We start from the raw sequence: 20,112 nt of genomic DNA, 5'->3' as shown, positions 1-20,112 counted from the left end.
AGTTTTACTGGCGTGTTAAGCGCGCAATGCATTGGAGGTTAATTATTCGAAACGAAATGCACGGTCAGAAATCGTCGTGGAGGTAAGGACTGACTCACTGAAGGACTTACAGTACTTAACTTAAATAATAATTACAATGAAAAGTGAGTAAGTGTTAGCAAGTTTGAATTAGCTGGTTGTTTTTATCAGCGAATCAACCACATATTTAATTTATGTCACTTAATTATGCGGTCAACAAATCAGAGGTGGCAAAAGTACTCACACACTCAACTGAAGTAAAAGTACATGCAGGCACTTTTGTGCATAAAAGTACTCTGGTAAAATTAAAAGCATTAATTCGCCTCTTTTGTTTTAGTAAAAGTAAAAAGTACAGGAATGTACTGTAATGCAAAAGTAAAAAAGGTTCTCGGCACAAAAAAATGTGTTTCCCTCGTACATTAACTTGCATAGTGGACACACTGAGAAGAGGGGAAAGAAATCGCTGAACACACTATCAAGAGAACCAGTTCCACTGCATTGCTACCTTTGTGAATTGACTAACCCAATATGGTTACTTAGATAATCATTATTGCTGCCACAGTTACCTTGAAAAATTAACAGTTATTTTACTGATTACTTGATTTCAAAAGTAACAAAGTTAGATTACAAGTAACTTTTTAGTTACTTTCAGAAGCTGCCAAGTGGCAGGAATATCACTTATCCACAATACAAAAAAGAGCATTAGCCAAACGGTACCCATTACTTGGTAATATAGACCACACAGTTTACAGAATGATGTCATCAACATGAACCAATAACTTAAGTATTAGTGTAGTTGAAGCCACATTAAATGAGGTACTTAGTGTAGACTTCCATCCATCCATCCATTTTCTGAGCCGCTTCTCCTCACTAGGGTCGCGGGCGTGCTGGAGCCTATCCCAGCTGTCATCGGGCAGGAGGCGGGGTACACCCTGAACTGGTTGCCAGCCAATCGCAGGGCACATACAAACAAACAACCATTCGCACTCACAGTCATGCCTACGGGCAATTTAGAGTCTCCAATGAATGCATGTTTTTGGGATGTGGGACGAAACCGGAGTGCCTGGAGAAAACGCACGCAGGCACGGGGAGAACATGCAAACTCCACACAGGTGAGGCCGGGGATTGAACTCGGGTCCTCAGAACTGTGAGGCTGACGCTCTAACCAGTCGCCCACCGTGCCACCTAGTGTAGACTTGACATGCATAATACAGTAAGTACCTAAACATTTAAACAAGCACACCATTCTCATGTACACTCCTCTAAAGACAGCTAGACTGTAGCAACCCTGCTTATTGTTGGAGTTCTGTGGTTTCTGATTGTGTGGGGTCCGTGAAGGCAACTGTGTGTGTGCATGCGTGTGTGTACGTAAACGTGAGAGAGTGGCTTTTAGATATTGGGCTTGGGGGAAACAGACAGGACTGCACTTAATATTGTTTTCAAAGCATGATTGCGGCCAACAGTACTAATTTTATTTGCATTATAGAGTTGTTGGCAGCTTTTACTGACAACAAACACGAACGCACGTGTGCACCCACCCACACACCCACACACTCACACACACACACACACACTCACACACACACACACACACACACACTTGCTCCCACCATTGTAATTTTGATGCGAAGAGCAAGAAAACCTTTTTGTTCCCGTTGACAAGTTTACACAGCTGTTTAACTAGCAAAGCTGTGGGTGATTGACGGGGGGAGAAGCACTTACTTACGTGAACGTCAACGTTGCAGCACTAGTACTGGTCGTTGTTTAACTTGCTGACTGTGCATTTAAAGGCTGCGCCACAAAGTCAGCCATCATGGTGTCCAGATGACATAACGAGGAGAGCGCTTCTGGAATGCCCCCCGCCCCCTCCCAAAAAGAAGGTTGACTTTTAGCCCAACTGAAGCGAAACCGATCCGCGTGTTCACGTGTTTGCCTAATCTGCATCTCATTTACATATGTAACCCATTTTAGCCTATTGCGCGTTGCCTGCTCACAGGGAACAAGCCCATTTGTCAGCCGGGCACTCCACCGGAGCAAATGGGCGAGTCGGCCGCCCGTGGCCACGCCCCCGCAGACACGTTGTCTCGGGAGAAGCAACACGGGCTACTCGTTGGGTCGCGAGACCTCCGCATTCGCTCCGAGCACGTACAGCACGTCTGCTCAGCTCCCGGTCCGAAGACGAGCTACAGTCCTTCCGCTAAACAAAGGAACAGGACCGGTCCGCTCCACGGTGGAAAGGAAGGTATGCGTCTACTTCATATTCAACACTCATTAAAACGTCACTCTCTGTCAGGATAGGTTTTACATTTGTTCGTAATTATTTACTCAAAATCCTCCAGAGGAATTCCCTGCATACATGACAAATGCCGGGTGTAGTAGGATTATTAACAGGAAGCTTTGTGTGGTAGTTTGAATATAATGGTTACTTTCATTGTGTGTCTTTGTATGCTTATTTTTTTATTTTATTTTTTTATTTTATTGTATGATCTCACCCATTGATGAGGAAGTCCATTGTGTCTGAACATCTGCCGATAGGACCTCATTACCTTGCTTTTTGTTTTTGGTTGGAAAACAAGATTGTACTTGGTTTTTATTTGGGGGCTGTTTGTTTTTTAAACATAGCAAATGTTTTTACATTTTATGTGTTTAAAGTAGTGGTCAACCCAATAGGAGCACCCCACCTACACAGGTAAATGCAAATGCATTTTGAGACCATATTCAATGGTCTCAAAATGTTTGAATGTTTAAACTCACTGGTTTTATATTACATCTTTTATAAGACTAAAACATGGTATTTAACAAGTGTGTCAGGTGTGTGTTTTGTATCAAATAGAACCCTCCAAAATTAAATGTTCAGTCATGTCATAGAAATCTAATTTAATGTCTCAAAGGCATTTAGAGTGTTATCTTATCCCATTTTCGTTTTTTCTAAATTATAGTACTGTACAGACATTGAGGATTATAGTGTAGTATTATTGGATTAAATGAGATTAAACAATGTAGGCGGTGGTGAACACTTTGACACAAGGGCATGATTAAGTTTTTGTCCTCTGTTATTCTGGAGTTGATAATGTCTCTTGGTCCTTGGAAGTGAATATGCTCTTGTTTTATTCTGTCTAAAATGCAATATTAATTGACTTCTGTCTCACTCGTCCATCGCAGCTGTTCACCCTGTTGCGCAGCAACTTGGCCACTGTCCAAACACCTTTTCAGGTCATTTTATTTGTTTTTCGGTTTGTCTATTCTTGTCTTTTTTGGTTTTGTTGAGCTTGTAGAATCTGCAGACATTTGCCCCACCCCACCACTTGTGAGATAAGATCAGAGGAGACAAAGAACCAGGGAGCAATTAACTCTCTTTCCCAACAAAATCACAGGAAGTGAGAGACATGGCAGGAGCAAAAGCATTCTACCCTCTGCCAAAATAATCCTGTGTGCTGAAAATGCTTCTGTCACTTCCTGCACTTGGCGAGAGATCTGCTAATCACTGAGGAAACACGTTGGATATGAACAGATCCACCAAAAAGTGATATTCTCAGTCTCACACTCCTTTTTTTGTGAGCTCTCTTTTTTTTTTGCCACCACATCTGAGGGTCATTTGTGTTGATGGGCCGGGGTGGTGGTGGTGGTCAGCCGCCTCAGCCATTGGTCACCATGGTCACCCCTGCCCCCCCTCCTTGAAAAAACAAGCGATGTTTATGAATGAGTGGAGAGCAAGCGAGCAGCTGGTAGGGCTGCTGACTGAGGCCCAATGGGAAAGAACTCTCCAGTTTGTCCAGTTGTGATGCTGAGATGTCACCATGACAATGATTTGGAATATTTGTGGGATGTGCAGAACTGCTCTGCGGGCTTTTGGGTGTTTGCCCGACTTGTCTGTGTGTTTACTAGCTCAGGTGTTATAGTCTGCAAAACAAACGGGTGATTGTGGTCATCGCCATCTGGTCAGGCTGCCTTTATAATGATGTGAGTTGGAGATGTTGGGTCATTGGAGGCCTTATGGTATTTTGCACTTATTTATAATTTTAGACTTCATGTCGGACACTTTTGGTTTCATTTTGTACACTGAACCACCGTTTAGCGCAAGGGATACGTCCCAGAACCACCTGCAATAGGTGAAAATCCATGATATAGAGACCATAAAACCTTTTTTTTTTTTTTTTTTTACCCGTCCCACACACTTTAAATACATTTAAACTTAAGCGCCTGTACTCACCCTCGTTGGCACAGTTCTTGAAATAAGACAACATTCATCTAGCTGTTTGTCTCTCCAAGTTAAGTTTACCCTCTCTCAAAACTGACACAAAATAAAGGAGAATTCAACATTGTATATTTAAACAGTAAAATGTTCAACAAAATCATATAATTTAATCAAACGAAAGTCTGCTAGCTTAATGCTAACAATGCCAAAATGCCATAGATGGGCTATTAGAAATTAACATTGATGTTACAGTAATTATAAACACCTGCCACTTTAACACACACAGAGTAGCAGCACATACAAATAGAGCATACAGCAATACTGACAGGCATATCTTCTCTTTGCTCTGTGGAAGCGACTATTACTGGAGCTTAGTTGTGAACCTTGTCTTCTTCTTCTTGCTCTTAATTACACTGCATCTCTTCTAGTAGAGCTTAATGCTTCCCAGCTTGTTGCAGCACAACGTGGTACTACACTGAAGGGACGCAACTGTAAATTCTGACTTGCCTGTATACTGTGACAACCCATAAAAAACAGTCGCTTAAAAATCCATGATATAGCAAGGGTGTGAACGAAGAACCACGAGAGTGGAGGACCACTATTGTTTGATGATATTAATGGCAAATCTCTGTTTCAGGTCAGTGATGGTCAATGGTAGTTAAAACCTGCAGCCAAGGATGTCTGCTACTGATTCGGACAACTCCATTGACTGGCTCGCTAGCGACACTGAGGACAGCACCAGCGAACAGGAGTCAGAGAGGACCCACAACCATTCGGATACTCCTGCAACTGACAGCCGCTGGAGCCATGAGGCGTCCACAAGGGGGCCTCCCTCCAGCTCCACGGAAACATGGGGCAGGAATACCATTGAACTGTGTAAAACACAACAAGGCGAGAAGATGAAGCGACGCCGCAGCTTCACAGAGGAGGAGGGAGGACGGATACTTTCCAGTCAGTCCGAGAAGGGACGACTTTTCACCCGAAAGGTGAGCTCCTCCATGAATCACGTCGGACTCCCAAAGCAGGTTGTTGATGGTGTCAGCAAAACTGGGCTGTGCCCTCTGACCAGTATCAACTGCCTGACGTTTTTTCAAAGTGCCTCATGAATGACATGATGCACTGTAAAGATCCACCTCAACTCACCAGTGTCAGCAGAATTAGTCATCTTTTCTGCTATAAATCCTATCCATGGAACGGGGGAATTGGGTGGGGGCTGAGTCATGTCTAGCAACTGTTAAGTGTTTACACTGAATACTGCCATTAAAAAGCTTCTCTTTAATTAATTTATTCCACGTTTCGACCAAGTTGTCCAAACCAGTAGAGCTTGCCAAAGTACAGATTGGAGCAGTTAACTCTGATATTGTTTGAGTTTCCATCCTAATTTGTGAAGGCTCAATGGTTATAGCTGTGTCTGCTCTTCATAAATAGAATGACATCATTTCACACAGTATTCCCAATGAAATAACAAAGAAGAACTCGACACGGTATACAAAGGACAGCAAAGGAAAACACTAAGCATTGTGGGTTCTTTCTTCTTGGCATATGGTTATTTAGGTTGTTAGATGCGTTTTGTGTTCTTAACATTGCATTCTCATTGTTGCACGAATGTGATGATTCTCTGTTGAACTATCGACAGACTGCAGTGGGTCTAGCTCCACTTTGGTACCATATCACTGCAGTTTGTATCCTTAACTATGAGTGGGCATTTGATTAATTGTCCATGATAATCTATGGGAAAACCTACAATCAAAATCAGTCAAGTGATCAATTATTTTTTTCCCCCTCAATAGTTTTAATATTTCTCTGTATGTTCTGAATTCCAGTTTCGATGAAAATGTTCTATTGAGCAGACTAAGGTCATAGATGTGGTAAGCATGGGTAAACCTCAACTTCTCATTGGTGATGTCACGTTGTTCTTCTTTAGACCAAAAACTATCGTGAGACTTTCAAGTGCATTGATTCCACACAATCCAATAAATTCTTCACAATCAATTAATTGTCATGCCTATTCCTAACCTCAACGTAAGGGTTCCAAAAAGCAGAACTGTCGCTGGTAAAGTTATTTTGGAAATATTTTACAATTGAAACACAAACTGTTTGTGCATATATCAATTTGCAACAAACTTCATTTACACCAAAATGAAACGAAAGACATCAATAATAAATCAATGTGTTATTCTTTTTAGTGCATGGAGCTGCAATGCTACATTCAACCACTGTCATCGATCTTGAATGGCCTTCGTTCAGGGAGATACAGAGAAAGTAAGTCTCCCAGTTTTATTTACTGTGTGTGTGTGTTTGCGTATGTGTGTAAGTGCATAACAATAGACAGTTTTGTCATTTTGACTAAAGGTTTTAACAGATACATACATAACACATGATAGAATGAAACTCATTCAAAATGGCCTCATGTGGAGTAAAAACAAAACATCCATCCATCCATTTTCTGAGCCACTTATCCTCACAAGGGTCGCGGGAGTGCTGGAGCCTATCCCAGCTATCTTCGGGCAGGAGGCGGGGTACACCCTGAACTGGTTGCCAGCCAATGGCAGGGCACACATAAACAAGAAACCATTTGCACTCACATTCACACCTACGGGCAATTTAGAGTCTTCAATCAACTGACCATGCATGTTTTTGCGATGTGGGAGGAAACCAGAGTGCCCGGAGAAAACCACCGCAGGTACGGGCAGAACATGCAAACGCCACACAGGCGGGGCCGGGATTTTAACCCCGGTCCTCAGAACTGTGATGCAGACCCTCTAACCAGTCGTCCACCATGCCGCTCAAAACAAAACATTTGAATGTATTTTTAGCAACTTGACAACAGGCAACATCACACTTCAAGCGTCATTATAAATGAGATGTCTGGCACAGTGGAGTGAGAACATAGTGTACCACATTTGTACAGGGTGAGAGCTGCCCTTAATTATTGGGCTGATAGGAACAGAAAAGGCCTCTGCAAGGAAGGATGGCATCATGTTCAGATAACCTGTTCACTTTATGATCCCAAAACCTTGTGTGAACCAGTACTACCCGGCCACAGAGAGAGGAGGAGTTTGTTTTTGATCACGTAAACACACCAAAGTCACACAAACGCACGTTTTATGCGAGCCATCTGTACTGCACACTCTGCTGTCCTGCCGTCAACCCGGCTCACATGTTACAACATTTTCCTTCTCCAGGACTCAGCAGTTTCCAAGAGAGTGTTGCCATGGACAGAATCCAAAGGATCCTGGGTGTTCTACAGAAGCCCTACATGGGGTATGTGTCCTCATCTAAACCTAAATACTCCAACAATGCATGTGTCTGTTTATATTCACTATAAGGATGAAAATATTGGGGACATTACACATTTTGGGAAGACTCTCAATAAGAATTTGGAGTGCACCGGTGAGATGAATTATGAATTTTTGAAGTCAGAGGTCACTTGGACCCTGACAACACACGCACACACTCATCCAAACTTCATCTTATGGACATGGTGGGCCTTCTCTAAACTGTGCCTACAAATTTGGAAGCATAGAATTATCCAAAATGTCTTGAAGAATAAAGAGTAAGGGTGAACTATTGGAGCAGTAGTTTTCTCTATGCCGTGTATATACACCACTGTTGCAGTCGCTGTGACCCTAAGGTTTATTTTTAAAAGAATCAAAAGAAATGGTTGTTGTTTTGAAAGCTAAATCATAAGCACTTTTTAGCATTCGTATACGACTTCTGGAAACTACTCGAAATTGCGATTGCCATCCTCAAATCCAACATGTCTGCAACACATGGCACACAGCTGGATGCAACCCCCCTCCCCCCAAATCCCCTCCGCACACATTTTCAGGATAAATTTACTGCAGCAGTTGCAGGGTCTCACTGCAGTCGGGCATCTCGTTAAAAATGAATAAGGCTCCATGTGGAAGCGGCACTCTAGTGTTTGCTTGATTGGATACTATAATGGCGTGTAAGATCACCGTTCCTTAAAGGACAACATTCTGAACACTAATTCTACTGTAAATTTGTACTATATAGATGTAAATGTTTTTGCATATTCTGATAGTTTTCATTTACGCAACATGAGGTACACTTGCACAGTCTGATAAGATCCAATACAAGAGCCTATCAAAAATCTGCCTTTACAAATGCATTTACAGTGTTCAGTTTTGACTTCAAAAACAGGCCTTTCTATTGTTTTGGTACTTATTAGTTTCATGAGCCATACAGTAACTATAGTACACCACTGGTTCCCCTGGGAAATTCGGTATGTTGTGACTCAGTGCAGCAAAGTACAAGACACACAATAGACAGTAATAGAAAAAAAATGGACATATGCTTTGGGTTGGACAGTGGCCAAATGTGACAAAATATAGCTCAATGAGAAAAATATATGTAAATACAGTAGACTATAAGGTGTGTTTAATAGCATAATAAATATTGTTAAATGATTACCTCTCTGATAGTGTCAACAAAAATATATTGTAAAGGTAGAATTTTGATACAGCTTTATTCAATCTCTATTAGAATGTGCAGGTGTACATAATGTGTAAATGTGTTTTGCTTAACCTTTTATAATCAAATATCTTTTTTAAAAATTCAATAATAACCCCAAAAATGTTTTGCATTGCACCCAAGACCAAATCTGTATAATCGTTCAAGCAAAAAACCTTTCCCTGTCCATGAGTGCTGTATGCAATCATATCCTAATAAACTACTACGCTTGAAAACTCAGAAGCAGCACTTCCGTAACAATACATGTGATTACTCTGACCGTATAAGAATGAAACGACGTCTTAATTAGCATACTGCATGCAACGTGCTGGTACACTGACATCAGCCAAAGTGGGCACACACTAATTGGTGTCTTCAGCCGCCAGCTGCTGCCGTCATCAGGGAGACAAAGAGTGGGTGTGGCCGCCTCCCTGTAGACAGTCTGGGGCGAGGCTGGAAGGTGGATCTAAATCCCCTCTCACCCTCTCCTCCCCCAAGTGCCCGCTCGGTGCTGCCAGCTGGCAGCTGCAACAGCCACACAATGGCAGATAGGATCAAAGTGACTTTTTTAGCAGTCACTGTTACAGATAATCTTTCACATTAATTTAACATGCTGTGAAATGAGTAAGGAAAGAAGGTCCTGATCATATGACACTGGCTAATCCCTAACCACCATCTGGTTTTGATGGGTTTGAAATTAAAGGGCCGCCACGTTCTACCCGCCTCTGATGAGAAATGCGTCACGGCGACTAGTTTATTTTCATGGTGACGCTGTTGGAAAGCATCGCGGCTTTGGTGCTTTAAATTTAGAGGCCAGTGGAACTGTTATACACGGGGCCACGTGTGTGCACCAAACGTGAGAAATGGACCGAGGAGAATTTTCCTCCCCACACATGGAGCGCAGGCTTTTTTTTTTAAGAGCGTAATTGTTCACTTGGCTCTTTGAGAGTGCATATTTCCTGTGCGATCTTAATACAGAGATAAGATTTCACCGCAGAGGTTGGCAAGATTTCAGACAGATTACTCAGATGCATGCAACCATAGCTCTTAAATTATCATGATTTTCTCACTCTCTTTGCTGCTTTGAATTTTTCAGAGAGAACTACATTAGTATCATTCTTAAAATGGAGGAAATGCTGAAGAGTTGGTTCCCCAACATAAAACCCCTCCACCAACTGGCTGTCACCCACACAGAGGAAGTCGTTCCTGCCAAGAAACTAAAGGTAAAGTTGCGTATTACCAAAAAAAAAAAAAAGGTTATTTCAAAAATCCTTACTGTCAAGAACATGATGGTGACAACACAGGGGAATGGGGGATTAAAATTCTATTATTACTCAATCACGAGTCTAAGACCGTTAAGGAAGGATTGGAAGCTATTTTTACTGACGTACAGTTTTACAGTCTCGTGTTCCATGTGAACAATCACAGAGGAGAAAAGGTAATTTTGAAGGAGTGTCTCTAAAGGAATAAGAAAGGTCAGAACATTCTGTGACATTCAATTGCTAAGATGTGTAACACACCCTCATGTTTTTATACTTTGCCTCACCTCTCTTGGATAACTATTACACTAATACAGTATAACCAATACTTTGTGAAACGTGATGGTAGGCACCCTCATATGTACAAATATTGTTTACATCTTTCACCAGATAACTTTGGTTTTATTGGCTACAGATAACCTGTTGGGCTAGCTTGACATCAGCACTTTTGTGTAGGTGTCATGAGTCACAACATGAAAACAGACAAAGTTGGAAACTACCTGTAGAGCTTAACAAAGCCAGCATTGAGTCAAATAATAGTTAGTTAGAATTAATTTGCAAGCAGGAATGGGAATCTAATGTCTGATTAATTGACCGACAGATTACTGTTTAATCGTGATAAGGCAAGGAAATGTGTGTGGGTTGTTTCAATTGTGATTCTTATTTCCTCAACAGCTTTCCCCTGTGACACCAACTGCAGCAGTGAGCCCCGTCACCATCAGCGATACGCTGGTGGCCGCCAAACTCCTCAGAGTCACTGACCTCACACCTCCCGGAGCTTACTCAGCAAGCAACCTGAAATGGCTTCACACGTCCCCCATCTGCTCCCCAACAGCGGAGGAGGCCCCGGCCGCCCCCCGGCACATGGCATCCCTTAGAGACCTAACACAGGACAGTGCCGTGTCGTCCAGCACAGACAGCCCCGCTAACACAGACTGTGTGCCCAAAGGGCCTCCGCGGGGTAAAATCAATGCGCCATGTCTAGAGCGCCTCCTCAAGTCAACGGAAAGCATCATCAACCGCAAGAAGACGTCAGGTTTGATGGACAGCAGCTGGTCCTAATCAACATGGGGGGTGAGGAGTGGGGGGCTGATTATCCTGCAGCCGAGCCTTGACTACTCGACCAGGGAGGCCAGTTTAGCTCGCTTCACCCATTCCAGCCTTCAGGGGAGACCAGAGCCTTCAAAAGGGATGCGACAGGTTTACTTTTTAGTGTGAAAGACAAACATGTTGTACTCTCTGTGTGGGAATGTGCCCTCTCTGACATGACAAGTGTCTGCTATATTTCCTTTTTTGTTGACTTCTTTCGTTTTGTGGTTTGCACTCTCGGGTAGTGTTTTTGAGGGTAGGGAGGAGAGCAATTACACCCTAACTGGAGCAGCGTCCCACTGTAGATCCGATGGTTCCGTTTGAGTGTTTGTGAAAGTGCCATCTTGCCTGAGAGGTGAAGGAAGTCAACAGCGGTCTATGTATTGTTGTGCTGAAATGTGACATTATATTCTTCTCCTTTTCATGACTCCGCTCTGTTAACTTTATTTTTGGGACTGTTACTAATTTTCATACTTTGAAAATACTCAAGTCTTTTTGGTACAACTGTTCTACCTCAGAGGGCGCCACATCACAGTTGATGGGCGAGCGTAGGAATGTAAAAGCATGGCTCGCCCTCTCTGGACACCTCAGTGGATCTGCAGTGAACCCGACGGTAACAAACAGTGAGCTCTGCAGCACGAGCTGCCCTGCTCAGGGATGCTCCCAGCACAGGGATCCTCTCGTGGTGCCATTGTAAAGAATGTCCACTTTGAGTCTCCCAGTAGAAGGCAAAGAGTGCCTGTAACGTCAAGCTGTGCCTGCACGCCGGTTTATTAAAGCAAGAGTAGTGTCGGGATTTCCTGCAGCAAGGCTGGATTGTACAAGTCAGGAATTGTCACTCTCCTGCCATTCATTCTCTTAGAAAAGCATAAATTATTCAGTTTTTGCCAACCCATTTCTGTGGTAGAGTAGAACAATTCTTGTTTTGCCACAGAACTCAGACAGTATGTTCGAACTGCAGAGGAGGACAAGGTTTTTCTCTTTGTAAGCCTGACAAGACAGCTTGTCGAATTACTCTGAAAAGTGGCCTTTATAGTGTGAAATTTTATACTTTCAAAATAAATGTGTGCATATTTGTTCAATGCAAACTGACTGTTGATTGTTTTTATTGGGGATTTCTTAAGAAGAGGCTGTCACAATTTTATTTCTATATTAAGAAATTCAATTTAAAATGGATTTTACATATACAATTCTTACTACAGCAGACTGGAAAGACAAAGTCACCATGATAAAGTATCAAGTATATATAAAATAATTAAACAGTAAAGTGCTCATGGAATGATACATTTACGTTACCTAATTGGTCAAATGTATTGGATCCCTTGGCAATTACATCTATAGTAAATGAAAATTGATTAAAAAAATAGTCAAACACCCATTTGCAGCTAAAATAGCTTTCACTCTTCTAGGATGATGTATTAACTGTATTTACTAATTAATTGTTCATATTAGTTATTGTTGATCTTTTGCCCCAAACAAGAAGATAACAGAAAATGCTAGAAACCATTATCAGTATGACAACACGGTGCGACACCACTACAAACTGCACCTACAATAACAAACATTTCTATTACATTGTGTCTGTAAAAAAAAAAAAAAAAAAAGAGGAGTTAATGCAACTATTGTATCTCGTTTGATAGTGTATTAATAATACTAATGTGGTTGGGAAATGCATGAGGAAATGGTTCTAGATTTATGCATACAAAACACCCAAATATTAATCTACATGATTATATTGGTACAGGTATGTTTGTTTTGTTTTTTCGTATTTGGGATATTTATACATACAACAATAGACCTTTTAGCGAACACAATCTATGCCGTTACTGAATACTGCCATCTATAGGCAGAAGGATTTGGATGCTCTGCAAGGTTTCATATCATTCTATAAATATCACAAATATTACTACACATCCAGTGAACATATGTAAAATGTTTGGATTTAAGTATTGTATTTCACACCATATTGGCTTAAATATTAAGCCTTTGCCTTTCTAAACTACATAGTGACTTTTTTTTTCCAGATTAAAAGAGGTGATAGACAGGATGCAGAAAGGTCTGTTAGCCACACTACACTGCATCAGCATTGCCGCCCCAGATAGTGTCTGAGGGTGAGGCTAACAGTCTGGGTGCACATGCATCAATCCAAGGACACCTGGCACAAATCCGCCTCGCAGACAGGAAGTGGTCATGAATGATAGGAAGAGCTGCATCAACAAAAAAGGCACCTGTCTCACGGCACGATGGAACACATCACACATTGTGCACATTGTGATACTGCTGCACTAGTGAACTAGTGAACAATGACGTGCAAAGAAAATAAAAATAAAAAATAAACTGCTGAGAACAAAAGGGCAAGAAACATGTCACTTTAAAAGGACTTCAGTTGCATATAAAGACAATTTATTGAGGTTCACTCCTAAATATAAAACAAACAGACACATTGGAGAAGAATGTTTTCTGGAGGAAACTTCCATGTTCCTGAGGCACAGAGTCATTTATTGAGAAAGATAAATCATTTACTGGAAGAAAGCCCCAAAAGCCAGAGTGTGCACATGCATGAAGTGAATCACTATAGGCTTAGGATCCAGACCATGCAATATAAATCATACTGCTTTTGATATGAAAGGTCTTGGCTTTTTAAAAGAACTCAGTGTTAAAAGGTACAAAAGGCAGCTCATTAGTGGGGCTGCCGAGTCAATGCCCTTTGATTAAAGGCATATAAAATTACCTAGGCCAAGAAATACAGGCAGCAAAAGAGGAATGGTTGGTGATTCCAGTTGCAAACAGCTGGCCTTGGTTTGATCTCAAGCTGAGTGTGAAATGACGACGCGGCATGGTGTCGAGTCAAGATTGGAGGAGGCAGCATGCTACCATTTGTTCATACAGTACAGTATGTGTTGTAGCTACCTATTTACATTATCAAGTGCCGCCGCACACAAAGAAGCTGAGGAGAACCACCTAAAACTGTGCATATCAATAAGATGGAGGTAATGCAGACACTGCAGGTTGCATTCATGTACGCTGTGATGAGCATGCGGTTATCACGCGTGTTGCATAATTATGAGCTGCAACTGATGAGCTACACGCTCAGACCTGTCTCCCCGCCAGACCAGTCACCGAGTGTTGATTAATGGCTTGGACATTTTATTAGGTACACCCACACAATGTTAAAAATCATTGCAATATGTGTCCAATAATGTCCAGTTTTTACTGACATTGTCAGCGAAGTATTAATTAAGCAATTGCCTGCAATTTGTAGCTGTTTGAAGTCGTTACAGTATGGACAATAGGGCTTATCCGCAACCAACTTTCCCATTCGTCAAAACAGGTCGAAGCACTTCCTTCCGGCTCAGGTAAATGGTGCAGCCAGACCGCAGGAGATCAGGATAAAGCACCCGAAGGAACTTTAAACGACAACCATGTTTTCAAGAGCTACCAAAAATGACAATATCAGATGTTTAGAAGCATTCATGTTTACATATATAAATAAATGCTATACATGTATTTAACTTTTGTTCAAAGACATTAGCCATATAAAGAAAAAAAACATTTTAGCAAGTTGAGGATCAAACCATCATATCATCAACCCATTGTTGTCCTAGCTATCGCAGCATACACATACATACATAGGAAGTCCAGTAACCTGTTTTCCGTGTTGGTCATGAGACGTCCCACAAAAAGCGACTTGACTAAATTTTTTTGATCAACGCTAATGGCAAACTAGTTGAGACAACAGCTTCTCTGCTGGTTGCAGCCCTGTAATGGACTCCATTTTGCTTCAATTTGCTCAGAGACAATCACCTATCAATTAATCAACAGTAGCTTTTTGAGATTTATGCTTTAGCCACTAAGTGGAGTGCTATGGTTTCAAAGCATATGAAAATAAAATCTAACATTTTTTTGTATTATGTATTATTTTTGTATTATTTTGAAGAAAGGACTTCCTTCGTGTTCTGTACACCTTTAATTACGAACTTTACTAATCCTAAATATCCTATTCTAGGTTAATATGAACGCTGTCTACTGAAATCTATACATGCTTTCGCAGTGGTGTGTTAAACAGCTATGGGCAGTTTGTAAATCTTTCCTTCAATATTGGTTCATCTGATAAGCTCTGGTTGCACAGGAGATGATCAATAGCAAATCCTGTTATTTAGAAGTTTGTTGCATCGTATATTGATGGAGGTAAATCAGTGTTGTCCCTCAATGATATTGCTGTGGGAATATTGTGCACTCCTGAGCTGCGTCTTCACTGCGCATTGATCACTGATATGGGCAGCATGCCGAGCATTCTGCTGCTCAGTATTCACCATTGATTTTAGACTCGATCCAATAGGTCTTACCTCTGAGCTAAAAGCATTGTTGTTCACTGTGGATCTATGCAAAGAACACTCAGGTTGCATTGTTCATAGGATTAGATTAGATTAGATTAGATTAGATTAGATTAGATAGATTAGATAGATAGATAGATAGATAGATAGATAGATAGATAGATAGATAGATAGATAGATAGATAGATAGATAGATAGATAGATAGATAGATAGAAAAACTGGGATGGAGGGACAAATGGATGGATGGACAGACAAAGAAAGATGGAAAGAGAGATGGATTTATCCTTTTTTCGCACGTAAAAAAAAGTCACATTTTCTTAATATAGTTGTGATTATCGTAATTTTTTAACACACTGCACGTTGACTCAACTTGTCAAACAATGTGTTTACTGCTGTTGACTGGCAATGTATTTATGACAAGTGCAAATGTCACTTCACAAGGGGGAGGTAGCTTTAAATACAAGATTGTCAGCATGAGGCTATTGAACAGGAACAGTAAATGTCCGGACAGTTTTGTGTAGATGACTTAACTGAAGGTGAGCAAGCGCAGTTTTTTCCATATCATACTCAATATCCAAACTTTCTTTTGCTAATTTGCTAAGTTGTTTTAAATTGAGGACTGCCATACTTGAGAGACCAATTAATTAAGTGAGGAAATCAACAGGAGAGCATTAAATGAACCAACACCAAACATTTTAGTCCAGTTCATTTCGGACTGTTTCGATTTACTGCAACAAAACATACTGTATGATTACATGAGAGCGAGCGAGTGGAAGAAGGCATTTGTAGACGTTTACCACGACCTCACCAGCAAACAACTTGTGAGCAGCTTGAGTGGGTCTGTGATGTAATGACTCTGGCGGTTAGTACAGCATAGCTCCTGTTACATGAGCTGCATCATACCACAGTGTCATGCTTGACTGGAAGGCATGTCATTTCACAATGCTACAAAGGAACCGAGTTGGTGAGGCATGGCTCAAATATTGACAGTTGCTGGCCCACAGACTGACTGGATATACACGAAAGGTCTGAAAAAGCTTTTTATGTTATGTTAAAATTGGCCTTGAGTAGGCCTTTTTAAAAAATGATATATGTAAATCGGTGCCTGAAAATGGAACATGCGAGTAGGCACCTTCCATATTAATCAAGGTATGATATTAGAAATACACGGCTAGGGCAAAAGCCGTCTACAAGATTAGTTATTGGCCCTTTTGAAGCCTCGTCGGGCCCAATGTTGTTCTAACAGCTGCAGAACACAACTTGAATGCAAAGGTCAATCAATCAAATGGCCTCAGAGAGAATATTACCTTTTGTCCATCCTCATCAATCACGCCTGCCGCCACCAACACACAATTCGAATCACACAGGTAGTATTAATCAGATAACTGGAGGGCATTTAAAAAAAAAATGGAGGGTCGATGAGACCACAGACACATATTAAGCGCACGGCACCTAAATATGGCCTGATTTCATTAAAGCTCATTACCAAAAATAGGGCACCAGCCTGCTAGCGTGTAGATATGAATAATGGAAGCAACCTCCGGGATCTCATTTCCACAGAGTGATGATCATCCTTAAGTATGTCTGATGATCATACGGATAAAGTGAGAGACCGCTATACATGATTAACGGCGCCACACGTCTGAAGAGCGGCGCGTGGCCTCTGCTGTCACATCATCTGATGAGCCACTCAGACACAATAAGATGCAGAGGTTGGCGTGGGGTGTTCCAGGAATGAAATGTTGACATTTAGCCTGCTGCAACTCCCCTTATTGGACGGAATACCCGAGAGGTTATCCAGGGGAGACAAGCATACACAATGCATTCATGTCACGTGACACATGACTCTATTTTGGAGAGACTACACGATGAAAGAGATATACCAGTTTATACTACTTTATGGATAATCGACGGTATGTGGTTTAGGACTATGCGCTATTGGGACACCTGGCTATTACTCCCTCCAGGAAAGGAATAGAATGTATAGTAAGCCCCCTTTTGGCTACAGGTAGGAAGGGGTCTTGACGTAGGGTTGCAATGGGACAGATAACATCCAGTAGTTTAAGAAAAGTTCCAGAAATGTTTCCATGGGAAGGTTAAGGTTAGTCATTTTGTAAGTTGTAAACTTTGCACCGTGAATTAATAACACACATATTACACATATCAAGAGATGCTCATACATATTTTATTGGCTTTATATGATTATATGTAATCACTGTCAATAATATACTTCTTAATTCACAGTTAATGTATAAATACCACTGTAGCATAAATAGGCTATTTTCTTATTATTTAACATACACCAACATGCAACATCTTAATCCTCATTTTTTTTCTTGTTTAGAATGGATTTTAAATTTGTGTATAGCTCTTTGGTCAAGTTATTTTAGTGAACAAAAAAAATGGTTAATAGAATACGCATATTGCCAATGAGCTGCGTGCAAGGGACTGAGCGATGCAAAGTGGAAGGTGAAACAGAAAAAAGGAAAGTATAGTTGTTTTAAAACAATTTTTTTAAACATTTGTATTTTTGTTATACTCAACTGAATGTTTGGAATTTTCCACTGTAGTCGCTACAGTCTCCTGTGGAAAGCAACCCTGGTTTGGGGCAACCCTGTCAAACGGTTCCCACAAAGTTTGACTTGTTCAAAATTTCTTATTAAAATGTAATATTTTGGTGCACCCTATCCCTGATTGATTAACTGATTAAGTAATTAAAAAGTCTCTCCCAATACTTTTGTTGCAAATATTTCAATTCTCATTTTGAGTATTGTGGTGCATCAAAGGGTAAACATTCTGGGCATGTGCGTGATAAAATAAAATGTTATTATAATAAAACATTTTATTTCTTCAAAAATATATTTATCTAAAATTTTGTATTTTGCCACTGCTGTACTGCATAAACACCACCAGATGGTGGTATTGTCACATGGCAAAAACGGTGCATCCTCAAGTGACTGTTGTTGTCTGAGTGACCACTGAACGCAATAAATTCAACACAATCAATAAGGGCCCATACATTGGACAGTCGTATTTGCTCAGTATATAAACAACAATGCCATTGTAGTAGAGTGAATTGATAATATAGAGTGAATGGAGAATTAAACCCTTTCTTTGTGTACCTTTTTTTGCCTCAAAAACAAAAAAAATTAAAATAAAAAATAACAGTGTAGCTCAAATACAGACTTAATTGACAATATCCACACAACACGGCTCAAGTCTATTACACAAAGCAATACACAGCATATATGGCCTTTTTTGTCTGTGCGAACCACCCGCTGGATCATCCCTTTATGGCGGGATGATCCTGAACCTTTGGAATCCCCTCATCCCGAAAAGCTATTGGGGGTAAACCGTAGAATTGACCCAGCATGCCAGCTGCGAGGCTGTTACATGAGCCACATCCTGGAAGGCCCGTCGCTTCACTCTCGAGCGATGAGCACATTTACAAAGCGGCTGTCTCGTGTATCAGTAAGGCATGGCTTAAATATTTACCGACACCAATCAAGAGATACTGAATGCATAGACTGAATGCACACCTGCTAGGTGAGCCAAATGCTTTCTCTTATCTCTCAGCTCATGGCAGTAAGTGCCCGGCCGTCACTGCATAGTGCACTTTGCTAACAAGGCGTTGAGGGGTTTCAAGTCGACAGTGTGAGCTTGTGAATTACAGCCGTGATGACGTTTTAGTGAAAAAGAAGTAAGTTTGCACTCTATTGCATCACAATGCAAGGTTTCTAATGTTTTGCCCATTTTTCATAGCCAAATATGTTTACCAAAATATTGCTAGTAGTTCTAACCACTGTATAACTCAGTGCAGTTCTACACTAGTAACTACAGTACAGCCACGATAATAAACATACGTACTCTACACTGTGTACACTAGTGTTCAAAATGGACCTCCTTTTTCTGTAGCAGTTGTACTAATTGGGGTAGCAGATGAGCTGGAGCCTATTCCAGTTGACTGGGCAAGAAATGAGGTGCACCCTGGACTGGTCGCCAGTCAATCGCAGGGCACACGGACAAACAATTGTTCACACCGACATCCACACTTATGGACAATTTAGTCTTCAGGTAACCTAAGATGATTTTTGATGAGGGAAGTGGGATATAGGGGACTGGTTACAAGTCTTTGCAAGCAACATTAAGACAAACACACATATTCACATCTACGGACAATTTTGACAATTTTGTCATGCAAACGGCACACAGGAGAGCCTGAGATGGGAACCTGTGGGCTGTGAAGCAGACCTGCAAACCACTAGCAACCGCCTTAAGTGGAACAGAAGAAAGGGGCGGGGGGACAATAATTCAAGATAATGATACAAAAAAAAGTTTTTGTAAGACTCACAAGAGTTCTTCAAGTTCTTCATTCCATGAGTTCCCATTAAAGATTGGGCAAAAATCAAATAAATTAGGCAACAAGAATAGAAAGGTCATCATACCTGTATTGTTGTCTCTATTTGTTGTCCTTGCAGAGTAACCAGGTCAGCCTTAAATATGTAACTTGAGGCTTTAAACGAGATCCCAAGTGTGGATGAGGAACAAACAGGGGGAAAAACATTTTTGGCCATTATTAGAAATATGGGCAAAGTTAAGTTTGTGCAGTATAACAGTAAACTGATACATGCGAGCGAGCTCTCCCCACAGCCAAACACTTTTTAAAACAACGTTGTTAGTGTTAAATGGATGGGAAAAGCGAATTAAGTAAAACAATAGCTAGCTAAACTGCTGTACTTA

General features: G+C 41.0%; 1 protein-coding gene across 1 annotated transcript; it reads left to right on the top strand.

Annotated features, from left to right (window-relative positions):
• The first annotated feature begins 2,105 nt into the window (after positions 1 to 2,105).
• On the top strand, positions 2,106 to 12,129 carry LOC133478428 (circadian-associated transcriptional repressor). Its single transcript, XM_061774481.1, has 6 exons — positions 2,106 to 2,260; positions 4,851 to 5,199; positions 6,400 to 6,475; positions 7,399 to 7,477; positions 9,786 to 9,912; positions 10,624 to 12,129. Exons 2-6 carry the CDS (start codon positions 4,891 to 4,893, stop codon positions 11,008 to 11,010), a joined length of 978 nt encoding a protein of 325 aa, XP_061630465.1. The 5' UTR covers positions 2,106 to 2,260; positions 4,851 to 4,890; the 3' UTR covers positions 11,011 to 12,129.
• Positions 12,130 to 20,112: the final 7,983 nt, after the last annotated feature.

This window comes from Phyllopteryx taeniolatus, chromosome 5 (genome assembly GCF_024500385.1).
Source record: "Phyllopteryx taeniolatus isolate TA_2022b chromosome 5, UOR_Ptae_1.2, whole genome shotgun sequence".
NCBI classification, from domain to species: Eukaryota; Metazoa; Chordata; class Actinopteri; order Syngnathiformes; family Syngnathidae; genus Phyllopteryx; species Phyllopteryx taeniolatus.
Note: the sequence above shows the minus strand (reverse complement) of the source record. Positions and strands in the feature narration are given on the sequence as shown.

What these genes read in the sequence shown, in the direction of transcription:
- LOC133478428 (XM_061774481.1), top strand. Translation starts at nt 4,891, where the DNA reads ATGTCTGCTACTGATTCGGACAACTCCATTGACTGGCTCGCTAGCGAC. An exon ending in TTCAGGGAGATACAGAGAAA is followed by an intron (nt 6,476 to 7,398) that starts GTAAGTCTCCCA and finishes TTCCTTCTCCAG; the next exon opens with GACTCAGCAGTTTCCAAGAG. An exon ending in CTACAGAAGCCCTACATGGG is followed by an intron (nt 7,478 to 9,785) that starts GTATGTGTCCTC and finishes TGAATTTTTCAG; the next exon opens with AGAGAACTACATTAGTATCA.